This window comes from Saimiri boliviensis, chromosome 4 (assembly GCF_048565385.1).
Source record: "Saimiri boliviensis isolate mSaiBol1 chromosome 4, mSaiBol1.pri, whole genome shotgun sequence".
Classification (NCBI taxonomy): Eukaryota; Metazoa; Chordata; class Mammalia; order Primates; family Cebidae; genus Saimiri; species Saimiri boliviensis.
The window spans coordinates 79,008,671-79,021,268 of record NC_133452.1 but is presented as its reverse complement, the minus strand read 5'-3'; the positions used below and the strand labels follow the sequence as shown (position 1 = coordinate 79,021,268).

Below are 12,598 nucleotides of genomic sequence, written 5' to 3'. Positions count from 1 at the left end.
AATAAATTTCTTAAGTAATATTGGGCATACAGTAACACTGAAGTTATTCTTAGCCCTAAGAATCTTTATGCCAACAAAGACAAATTTTGTTGTTTAAAATAAAACAAGGTGTAGTTCCTTACCTCATTGACACTGGCATCAGACACCATTCCCTGGGAGGACTGTACCCAGAGCAGGAATAGTGCATCGCAAAGTTCAAAAAAAGCAGCAAGATTGACCACAATTTCATGGGGCAGAGTGTGATAGCTCTCTGGATCTGAAAGTTGACATAAGTAAGAACATTTCAGCAGATTTAAAATAATCTCTGGACATTTTCAAAATACACTATAATCTAGAACTTAAATGTTATCCCCAGTACAAAGGTCAATTTTGAAAGAGCAAAACCAAAACCAAATTCTTTGCCTACTACCAGCTGAGTGTCTCTTATGTGAAATGCTTAGGATCAGAAGTGCTTCAGATTTTTTTATTTATTTTTTTTTGATTTTGGAATCTTTGCACATACATAATGAGGTATCTTGGGGATATACATAGTCCAAATTTTATATTTTATAATATTTTTAATAATTTTGTGTATGAAACAAAGTTTGGACTGTATTTTGACCATGGCTTATTACATCAGGTCAGGTATAAAATTTTCCATTTGTGACATCATGTCCTGATTTTGGAGGATTTCAGATTTCGTATTTTTATATTAGGGATATTCAATCTATATTATTAAACTTGACAAATGAGGCATGTTTAACTTCAGATGTAAATAATGTCTCACTGACAAATGCAGATTATAAAGCAAAAATGTATTTATACAAGTATTTAAGTACAAAATGAAAATTAAGTACATATGTTTAGATGGAGAGTTAACACCAATAGATGTGAGAAAATATAAATGAAATTGTTACTAACAGTAGCCGATGTAAAGATGAACTTTTTCAATTTTTATACTTTAACAGTTTAAACTTTTTCCAACAAGCACAAATATTTTTTCAATTAAAAACAAAATAAAGATAGGAGAAATGCTTCCTCCTATAAGAAATGCTTATGAATGTTAATTTTTTTTAGCTGACAGATCTGGTTTTCAAGTGGCTGTGACACTTGCTAGACATGTGACCTTGAGCATCTCCGTGTCTCCCTTTCCTCACTGATAACATGGGGACCTGTCTCACAGGTGGCTATAAAAAGAAAACGAGATCACGGACATGTAAAAAGGATTTAGCTAAGCACCTGGCACAAAGTAAGTGCTCAGTAAATGTTAGTCATTAATACTGGGTAAGGGAACATGTTTAAAATCAGGCCAGCAGATGAAAAGAAATCAGTAAACAGCAGCAGCTGCTGAATATGCCTCTTAACTTCAGCAACATTATGCAATCAGATGCTTAAAATTAGAGAATACAAAAGGTAAATATTCTTGCCTTGATGGAAGTCAAAGGACATTCTCAAAACACTATCTCTTAGCTTTCTGCTACCAACAGAAACCAATTTTGCTTCAGTAAAAACCCGTTTTTCCCGGTCAAGATATATGATTGTCCTGAAATGAGATTCAAAAGACGTAACAAATAGTTGTTGGTTAATAACATTTTCAATCATATCTTCTATCTGATGGAAAACTTGGAATATCAGGGTCCTTCATCCTGCTATTCCTCTCCTGCCTCTGCAAATCTTGGACTAAAGAGATGGAGGTGAAAGTGACAACTACTAAGGTGAAAGGAAAGAGGATAGATGGATGGAGAAAGCTGGGTCTAGGCAGACTGCCAGGTCTTGGTCTGCCACAACCTGACAAACTGAACTGTGAACTCTTCAAAGTGGCCACAGTAGAAAAAGGAGTTGGAGGAGTGGAGGAGTAGGGGAGTAGGGGAGTAGGGGAGTAGGGGAGTAGGGGAGTAGGGGAGTGGAGGAGTAGGGGAGTAGGGGAGTAGGGGAGTGGAGGAGTAGGGGAGTAGGGGAGTGGAGGAGTAGGGGAGTAGGGGAGTGGAGGAGTAGGGGAGTAGGGGAGTAGGGGAGTAGGGGAGTAGGGGAGTAGGGGAGTAGGGGAGTAGGGGGCTGGCAGCTTGCAAGGCAACCTCTGAGGTATACACTACACTTGTGGATTCACTTTGAAAATTACGTAAATTCATATGTGAGTGTGTACATAAGTATGGGGGTGCTTTTATATCTCCAACATTTGAGGACAAGAAATGATGTGGACAGAAAGATGGCTAAGGAAAAGACAAGTAAAAACAAGTAGAAAAAGAATGGAAAGAGCTGCTGGGAATCAAACAAAAACCAGGTTAGGGGCAATGGCTCACACCTACAATCCCAGTACTTTGGGAGGCCAAGGCAGGTGGATCACTTGAACTCAGGGGTTCAAGACCAGCCTGGGCAACATGACAAAACCCTGTCTCTACAAAAAAAAAAAAAAAAAAAAAATACAAAAATTAGCCAGATGTGGTGGTATGTACCTGTAAGTCCCAGCTACTTGAGAGGCTGAGGTGGGAGAATGGCTTAAGCTCAGGAGGCAAAGGCTGCAGTGATCCAAGACTGTGCCACTGCACTCCAGCCTCAGTGACAGAGATGGACCCTAGCTCAAAAGCAAAACAAAAACAGAAACAGCCGGGCACAGTGGCTCATTCCTATGGTCCCAGCACTTTGGGAGGCTGAGGTGGGCGAATCACCTGAGGTCGGGAGTTCAAGATCAGCCTGACCAACATGGAGAAATCCCGTCTCTACTAAAAATACAAAACCAGCTGGACGTGGTAGCACACGCCTGTAATCCCAGCTACTTGGAAGTCTGAGGCAGTAGAAACACTTGAACCTGGGAGGCAGAAGTTGCAGTGAGCCAAGATCACACCATTGCACTCCAGCCTGGGCAATAAGAGCAAAACTCCATCTCTAAAAAATACAACAGAAAAAAGTAGAAATACGACTATCGTACGATAAAGGCAATCATGTCCAACACCCCACAACTTCTCAGGTTCACAAAATTCAACACGTGTAAGCTATATTTGACAGATTCGTAGGAATGGTATAATCTGAGAAGCTGGTGAGGCAAACAGTGCACAGAGCAGCAGGTTTCACCTACTTGTTTGCAGCTGATTCTAAAAGGGCAAAGAGCTGGTCAGGCTGGTCTGTTTTTGGGTCAAAGTCCATCGAATTTCTAATCATGTCTAGAGCCTGCATATTCCATCGGGGGTCCAGAGGGATCACAAATTCATCTGGTTTAAAAACAAAACAAAACAACAATCAGAAATACTGGAGTTGAACTTCTTGCCTGACAAGTTTCAGTTGAATATTTTCATTGTTTTACTTTGAGAACACTGAGTCCTGATGAGGAAGAGGTTAAACCAGTAAATACCATGAGCTTTATCCCATGATACTAGAACAGCAGGGTTTAATAGCTTTTACATTCTTTCTTTTCCAAATACAAAGTATCTCTATGTACTGAAAGTCCATCCCAATGCAGGATATAAAGGTAATCCCTACTAAAATACAACAATCCAACCAATGAATTCACTTCCTGAGATCACACTAATCCACAGGCTAAATTACAGTGGTCACCATCAGCTTAAAAAAAAAAAAGTTACTTACATGGCAGAAAATGAATGAATACATCTCACTATCTGTTTTCATTACGAAAACAATCCTTTTTTTTTTTTTTTTTTTTTGAGACAGAGTTTCGCTCTTGTTGTCCAGGCTGGGGTGTAATGGTGTGATTTCAGCTCACTACAGCCTCCACCTTCAGGGTTCAAGCCATTTTCCTGCCTCGGCCTCCCGAATAGTTGAGATTACAGGCACCCACCACCACCCCCAGCTAATTTTTGGTATTTTTAGTAGAGATGGGGTTTCGCCATGTTAGGCAGGCTGGTCTCGAACTCCTGGCCTAGGGTTATCCGCCTACCACAGCCTCACAAAGTGCTGGGATTACAGGTATTTCCCACCATGCCCGGCCAACAATGCCGTTTTTTAAACTTAAAAACAATTCATCTATAATCAGAGTGTGTTGCTGATGCCCCACAATCCTCTGGCTCACACCTGATACAACTTCTGTGAAACAGCAGGAGACTGACACTTTCCAGAAGTTGCGAAAACCCAAGGGTGGGAGACAAGACACCAAAAAGGGTAACATTAATTTGAAGGTGGCTGGCAGGATGGTTCAGTGGAGCACTTTAAGTTTAAAAGTATCCACCATATAGTGGACAACCCAGACTACTCAGGACATAGTGTGAACAGCAGGTAAAGAAGGAAACCATTTCCAACTCCCAGAAAGATAAAAAGGCTACACAATTGAAAAAGATGGTTAGAGCTAATGTGTTACAACAGAGGACAAGTAATTCCTGCTGAAAATGAAAGCTGCTACTGTAAAACTGTGCTTGTGAAGATAACAATCCTCATAGTGGAAAGCCATGACTTAGTTCAGCCACAACTTGACTCGAAAAGTATTTTTCTCTATTGCTTGATTTCTTCTCATTCACTCCATGATCTTTAGTGTACATAAAGGAATTATTCAGCACAGAAGCATCATGCATATTTTTTTTCCAAACCAAATGGACAATGGTATATTTTGATCTACATCAAATGAAGATAGAGGTGGAAAATTTTAAATGTGGTGGTATGAAAATGCCCATTTTCTTCATTAAAGCTTCTGTCAATCAAGTTTATATTACTCTGTTTTAGGAAATGTTTATTCTCATTCCCTATTTTAAAAAATAAATCTTGAATACTTTCTTTGATCAGATAGCTTAGATGGCTATTTGTTATCACTATGGTTTTATAACTTCGTCATCAAGGCTTTTCCGGAGACAGGGTTTGGCTCTGTCCCCCAGGCTAGAATGCAGTGGCACTTCACAGCGCATTTGCAGCCTCAAATTCCTGGACTCAAGCAATCCTCCTATCTCAACCTGCCAAGTAGCTGGACCACAGCTATAAGCCACCGCATCTATGATTAAGGTTTTATATTTTCCTAAGTTAACTGATCCTGTGTAACTTTCCTTTAAGTCAAATACCTCGTGGTTTGAAACCCTACTAACAGAGCTGGCAAACAACACAAAGTTAAGAGTGGAAGGGACCTCAGAGAAATAAGAGCTTAATTCCCCTGGTTTCTAAACACAAGCAGAGACAGCGAATGATGAGCCAAAGATCTACCAAGCCAGTTTGTGGCAGAGTTGGTATCAGGGCCCAGTGTTGCAACTCTCAGATTCTTTTCACTCCATGGCACATCATCAGCCTCCTTCAGAAGCTGAAGGGTAAATGGATAGCTTTAGGTAAAGCATGGTGGCTCAAGCCTCTAGTCCTAGCACTTTGGGAGGCCAAAGCAAGAGGATCGTTTGAAGCCAGGATATAAAGACCAGCCTGAGCAACTTAATGAGCGCCTGTCTCTTTAAAAAAAAAAAGAGGCCAGGTGCATTAGCTCTTGCCTGAAATCCCAGTACTTTGGGAGACAAAGGCAGGTGGATCACCTGAGGTCAGGAGTTCAAAGACCAGCCTGACTAACATGGAAAGACCCCATCTGTACTAAAAATACAAAAATTAGCCAGGTGTGGTAGCACACGCCTGTAATCCCAGCTACTTGGGAGGCTGAAGCAGGAGAATCACCTGAACCTGGGAGGCAGAAGTTGTGGTGAGCCGAGATCACACCATTTCACTCCAGCCTGGGCAACAAAAGCAAAACTCCGTCTCAGAAAAAACAAACAAACAAAAAAAAGGAGTTAAAAAAAAAAAAGAGTGTTGGAGCAGCTGCCGCCGGGTCCAGATCCCACTGCTGTGTGCCCCCAACGCCCGCCCGACGTGCATTCCTGGTTCCTTTTGGTTCCAAGTCCAAAATGGCAAGTCTCAAGGATCAGCTGATTCATAATCTTCTAAAGGAAGAACAGACCCCCCAGAATAAGATTACAGTTGTTGGGGTTGGTGCTGTTGGTATGGCCTGTGCCATCAGTATCTTAATGAAGGACTTGGCAAATGAACTTGCTCTTGTTGATGTCGTTGAAGACAAATTGAAGGGAGAGATGATGGATCTCCAGCATGGCAGCCTTTTCCTTAGAACACCAAAGATTGTCTCTGGCAAAGACTATAATGTAACTGCAATCTCCAAGGTGGTCATTACTATGGCTGGGACACGTCAGCATGAGGGAGAAAGCCGTCTTAATTTTGTCCAGTGTAACGTGAACATCTTTAAATTTATCATTCCTAATGTTGTAAAATACAGCCCGAACTGCAAGTTGCTTATTGTTTCAAATCCAGTGGATATCTTGACCTATGTGGCTTGGAAGATAAGTGGCTTTCCCAAAAACCGTGTTATTGGAAGTGGTTGCAATCTGGATTCAGCCCGATTGTTACCTGATGGGGGAAAGGCTGGGAGTTCACCCATTAAGCTGTCATGGGTGGGTCCTTGGTGAACATGGAGATTCCAGTGTGCCTGTATGAAGTGGAGTGAATGTTGCTGGTGTCTCCCTGAAGACTCTGCATCCAGATTTAGGGACTGATACAGATAAGGAACAGTGGAAAGAGGTTCACAAGCAGGTGGTTGAGAGTGCTTACGAGGTGATCAAACTCAAAGGCTACACATCCTGGGCCATTGGACTCTCTGTGGCAGATTTGGCAGAGACTATAATGAAGAATCTTAGGTGGGTGCACCCAATTTCCACCATGATTAAGGGTCTCTATGGAATAAAGGATGATGTCTTCCTTAGTGTTCCTTGCATTTTGGGACAGAATGGAATCTCAGACGTTGTGAAGGTGACTCTGACTCCTGAGGAAGAGGCCCGTTTGAAGAAGAGTGCGGATACACTTTGGGGGATCCAAAAAGAGCTGCAATTTTAAAGTCTTCTGATGTCATACCATTTCACTGTCTAGGCTACAACAGGATTTTAGGAGGTTGTGCATGTTGTCCTTTTTATCTGATCTGTGATTAAAGCAGTAATATTTTAAGATGGACTGGGAAAAACAGCAATTCCAGAAGTTAGAAATAGGAATGGTTTGTAAAGTCCTACAGCTATATTCTGATGCTGGATGGTGGTAACTTTGTGTAGTCCTAAACTGGTTAGTGTGAAATAGTCTGCCATCTCTGAGGCACCACTGCCAATGCTGCACACGCTGTAGTTGCCCCTTGAGCCAGAGAGATGTTCATTTGTTATGTAACTTCCTGGCTCCTTCACTGAACATGCCTAGTCCAACATTTTTTCCCAGTTACATCCTGGCATTCAGTGTATAGATCCAATATCACATGTCTTGTTCCAAAGGATCTTATTTCGTGAACTATATATATCAGTAGTGTATATTACCATACAATGTAAAAAGATCTACATATAAACAATGCAACCAACTATCTAAGTGTTAACACCAACTAAAATCCCCAATAAACCTTGAACAGTGAAAGAAAAAAAAAAAAAAGAGGGAGAATTTGCTTCTGCACATCATGAGTCTTCTTTAAAAATACTGTTATGTTGAGACCTCTAACAGGTTAGATCTTTTTCCTGGGAACTCAAAACGTAAGTTTCCTAAACAGTGCTAAGAGCTAGAAATCAAAAGTGCATACCTGATGTATTTGGTTGTAATATTTTGAAAACATTACTGACTGCAGCTGAGAGGGAATGTGAGTAAAAATTCCTGAGAGATGAAGCACTAGCTTCCAAATGAATCTGTATGGACTCTGTGGAGGAAGGAGAAAACAACGTTAGACTCTAAAGCAGTGCTATCGAACTGAACGTTCTGCAATGATGAAAATGTTCTATAGCTGTATAAAATAACCACTAGTCACATAAGAGGACTTGAAATGGGGCCAGTGCAACTAAAGGGCTGGATTTTTAAAATCTAATTTATATTTATATTTTAGTAGCTCTCTGTGGCTGGCTAGTGGCTATCATAAAGGACAACGCAGATAAAATATTTATAATTCTCTCTACACATGTTTAGGTAGATGACCACATTTCACAAAATAATATAAATATCCACTGGCTTACTGACAAATTCTCACGGAGTAGAAAGGTTCATGTAAACACAATTACTTAATCTCCACCAACAAACTCCATATTCTGTGCTTTACACTTCAAGCAATGTTGTGATTGCTTTGTCCTCTCTTAAAACGAAAGAACTACAGAAAGAGTACAGGTGGCCCTCCATATCTGAGGGTTCCACATCTGTGGAATTCAACCAACTGCAGATCAAAAATTTAAAAAATTAGGCCGGGCGCGGTGGCTCAAGCTTGTAATCCCAGCACTTTGGGAGGCCGAGGCGGGTGGATCACGTGGTCGACAGATCAAGACCATCCTGGTCAACATGGTGAAACCCCGTCTCTACCAAAAATACAAAAATTAGCTGGGCATGGTGGTGCGTGCCTGTAATCCCAGCTACTCAGGAGGCTGAGGCAGGAGAATTGCCTGAACCCAGGAGGCGGAGGTTGCGGTGAGCCGAGATCGCGCCATTGCACTCCAGCCTGGGTAACAAGAGCGAAACTCCGCCTAAAAAAAAAAAAAAAAAAAAAAATTTAAAAAATTAAAAAAAATAAAAGTACTACAACAATAATATCAATTTTTCAACAACATACTACAACAACTTTTTTTTTTTTTTGGAAAGGAGTTTCACTCTTGTTGCCCAGGCTGTAGTACAGTGGTGCAGTCTCGGCTCACTGCAACCTCCACCTCCTGGGTTCAAGCGATTTTCCTGCCTCAGCCTCCCCAGTAGCTGGGATTACAGGCATGCACCAAGATGCCCAGCTAATTTTGTATTTTTAGTAGAGACGGGGTTTCTCCACGTTGGTCAGGCTGGTCTTGAACGCCTGACTTCAGGTGATCCAACCACCTCGGCCTCTCAAAGTTCTGGGATTACAAGTGTGAGCCACCACACCAGGCCTGCAACAACTATTTACATAGCATTTACATTGTATTAGGTATTATAAGTAATCCAGAGATGATTTAATGCATACAGGGGATGTGTGTAAGGTGTATGAAAATACTATCCCATTTCACATAAGGGGCCTTAGCATCCATGTATGTTGGTGTTCCCGCGTTGGTGGGGGAGGGAGAGACCTCGTATCAATCCCCCACAGATACCAAGGGACAATTCTAAGTATGACAAAATATAGCACTGGAACTAAAATAAGATTAGAATCTTACATACTTTTAGAGGGAATGAATTTATCAAAATTAATACATTTCCCAGATAGAATGATTCTGCAACAGTAGTACAGCACAAAAAGCAGACGTTAAAAACTGAAAACTAAAATAACATAGTATGCTCTCCTTTTGAATGTGTTAGAAAGGTGAATATGTCCTGAAATGCTAAGGATATCATGGAAACAAAAGTTTATCTTGTGACACATCCACATGCAGACTTGCTCCTAAACAGCAACGCTAGATCACAAATTACCTAGGATACCACCCAACTGTAATTTTAACGGTGTGGTCACACATTAACACAGCTCCTGAGGCACTTAAATAGCATAAGTGTATATAAATCACATCACTGGACAAATTAAGTTGTTCTACTCACCAAGCCCCTGTGGTATATTCTTGGCTAAATGATAAAGCCATTTAACTCTGAGCATCCAATCCTGATTCGTTGCTCTTTCTATGAGCAATTTAACAGCCATGGCCAAAACATCTGGTTCATCGATCCAGTAAGTATCTACTTCAACTGCATTGAATTTCAGGTTCTCAGGGTTGGAGGACTGCATAATTTTCTCTAAGTCTTGCAAGGTAAGAGGCTGACTCCTGAAATTCATTTGAATGAACAAACTCAGTACTAGAATAACCTTTTATTTCACATTCCAAATAACTGAGAAAATCCTTTCACAAATGGATGAACGATAAGGAGGAAAGATGAGTCCCCCACAGAGAGACAATCTAAACGTACCTAATCAATAACAAATAGGGAGCAATATCACAAAGAACAAAACTATGACCACTGCATAATAAATGGCCACAGAATGCTCCACTTAAATATATTGTGTCCTGACCATTTCCAGCAAGAGCAAAAATCAGCCAAGAAACCAAAGACAAAAGCTGAAGGCTCCACCGACCTTGCCCAGCTGCTGGTTTTCATGCTCATCCTGTTGAGACAATATGCTAAGATCTGTCCATCACTTCGGACTGTAGACAGGTGAGAATCTTCAGTAGCAAAGAGAGCTGAGGGCACAGAATCTGGCCACAGTCCCATGGCAAGAATGGAGTCTCCCCAGGTTTCATGTGCTCGAAGAGAAGAAACATGTTTCTCCAGTAAAACCTGTACAAGCTGTTAGGAGATGAAAACACAGCACAGTGGTACCAACATAAAAGTGATACTCCCCAAAAGAAACAGCAAATAAAGTATTAAGAGTTCATGTGACCACCTCACAACAACTCTTAATAAATTCTTCAATGAAAAACACAAGTTAAATTCTACGTTTGCTGATGACAGATAAGTTTCAAAAAGGATTATTTTACATTCAAGCTATTTTCCAACAAAGTACCTGGATACCAGATCTCTATTAGAGCAAACTGCAGTGGTCAACTCTTTGAGGCCACTGGGGTGCCATCTTTAAAAATAATTTCCTTGTACTCAATAACGTAGGGTATCGCAACTCAGAAACTTTCTGAAATACTTCATAGTACCTTCCGGTTTGCTGGTGAATGCTGGGAACAGACATATACTTCCCAGCATGCTTCAGAAAAGGCTCTGTCTAAACTCAGCCCTCGCTGCAGGTACTGGACAATTAGTATGGCTGTCTGGATTAGAGTTGATACAGAAGATGTTGGAGAACCTATTAAAAAAAAAATTGCCATCTATAAACAATAGTCTTTAAAATCTCCAATGAAAATGGATAAATTCTACCCTCCCATCAAACCTCCTTCCACTTAGCCCCACCCAGATACTTATTTTAGAAAACCTTCTAAATAGACTCTAGCGTCCCCCAAAGGCACAATGGACCTGTAGGAACCTTTCTGGCTAACTGCAGTTTACTATGGGGGACTCATTTACAGATGTGATAAAGCCTGGTCATGTATACCCTTAATCTAATGCTGACACACACTGAAGGTGACAAGTTGAGTGTAACCTCATAAAAGACCATGGGATTTGAAATCCTACAAACCTATTTGCAAACTCCAGCCATTATTCTTAACTGATAAATAACCAAACTCTCTTAGTCTTATCTGGAAAATGAAAGCATATGCCTAGCAGAACTAATGTAACGACTAAATAAGCAATCTGCATGGGACCTAACAGAGTAGTTACCAACAAGCAATACTTCATTTATTATCTTGCTCCTTTTTGTATAATTGAAGATTTAGAAAAAGTCACACCTGTCTGCTTTAAACAATCAAAGTTTCCTCTTTATTCCAACTTGGAGAGGCTGTTAATAACTGGGAGAAATGATGGGGGCAAACTTCATAAACCTCAGTGCCTAAAGCAGAATTACTCAGGGGTTAGCCTCTGCTTACATGCATCAGAATGGCACAGAAAGCATCTTTCAGATACTGATTCCTGTGCCTCGCCCTGACCTGTTACCTGCTGAACCCAATCTCTTGGGGTTGGTTTTTTTTTTTTTTTTTTTTTTTGAGATGGAGTCTTGCTCTATTACCAGGCTAGAGTACAGTGGCACAATCTAGGCTCAATGCAACCTCTACCTCCCAGATTCAAGCAATTCTCCTGCCTCAGCTTCCCAAGGAGCTGGGACTACAGGCGTACGCCACCATATCCAGCTAATTTTTGTATTTTTAGTAGAGACAGGGTTTCATCATGTTGGCCAGGATGGTTTCAATCTCTTGACCTCGTGATCCGCCCGCATAGGCCTCCCAAAGTGCTGGGATTACAGGTGTGAGCCACCAAGCCTGGCCAATTCTTAGGGTCTTAGATTTAGTGTATATAGAGAGAAATTATCAGGAAATTCACATTTTAACAAGCTTTCCTGATAATTTCTATCTGTATACACTAAATGTAAGAAATCTTTGACTAATAGTCCAATGGAATAACATAAATTTCTTCAAGACTAAAACTGTGCAATGGCCCAAAAGTCAAGCACCTCACCTACAACAGCGCTCCGGGTCTCTGTGTGTAGAGCCAAGAGGATGTCACATACACCGTTCCCCACCAATCCAAGGCTGTGTAGCAGAACTTTCAAATCCAGGTTGTCTGGGGTGCTCGCATCCCCTTCTCCTGAAATGTAGATTTCCAGTCCACGATTCCTCATAGCTCGGGATATATCTCCATGAACAGGATCCATTGAGAGAAAAAGTCTAGAAAAACAACAATTCAAAGAAAATAATTATTTTAAATCCCAGTGCAACCAAAGGTGTAGCTCAGCATGAGCCAGTGAGGGCAACTTTTATGCAGCTCATTGTCAGAGAATTCACACCAAGGATCTTTTACTTCTTTTTCTTTTTTTTTGAGACGGAGTCTCACTTTGTTGCCCAGGCTGGATCGCAATGGCATGATCTTGGCTCACTGCAACCTTTGCCACTTTGCCTCCCAAGTTCACACAATTCTCTTGCCTCAGCTGTGCTCACAAGTAGCTGGGACTACAGGCACACACTGCCACGCCTGGTTAACTTTTTGTATTTCAGTAGAGACAGGGTTTCACTGTGTTGCCCAGGCTGGTTGTCAACTCCTCAGCTCAGGCAATCTGCCTGTTTCAGCCTCACAAAGTTCTGGGGTTACA

General features: G+C 41.1%; 1 protein-coding gene and 1 pseudogene across 2 annotated transcripts in view; one reads left to right on the top strand and one right to left on the bottom strand.

The window, feature by feature from the left end:
* MDN1 (midasin AAA ATPase 1) overlaps nt 1–12,598 on the bottom strand; it is a 183,287-nt gene that overhangs the window by 59,667 nt on the left and 111,022 nt on the right. For both annotated transcript variants that reach the window (XM_074397695.1, XM_074397696.1), the window contains exons 46-53: nt 11,968–12,176; nt 10,554–10,702; nt 9,983–10,194; nt 9,454–9,674; nt 7,502–7,615; nt 3,053–3,185; nt 1,407–1,522; nt 123–256 (exon numbers count right to left, since the gene is read on the bottom strand). In XM_074397695.1, the coding sequence (XP_074253796.1) occupies nt 123–256; nt 1,407–1,522; nt 3,053–3,185; nt 7,502–7,615; nt 9,454–9,674; nt 9,983–10,194; nt 10,554–10,702; nt 11,968–12,176 (1,288 nt within the window). The remainder of the gene's footprint in view (nt 1–122; nt 257–1,406; nt 1,523–3,052; nt 3,186–7,501; nt 7,616–9,453; nt 9,675–9,982; nt 10,195–10,553; nt 10,703–11,967; nt 12,177–12,598) is intronic.
* Nucleotides 5,775–6,894, top strand: LOC101048382 (L-lactate dehydrogenase A chain-like; annotated as a pseudogene).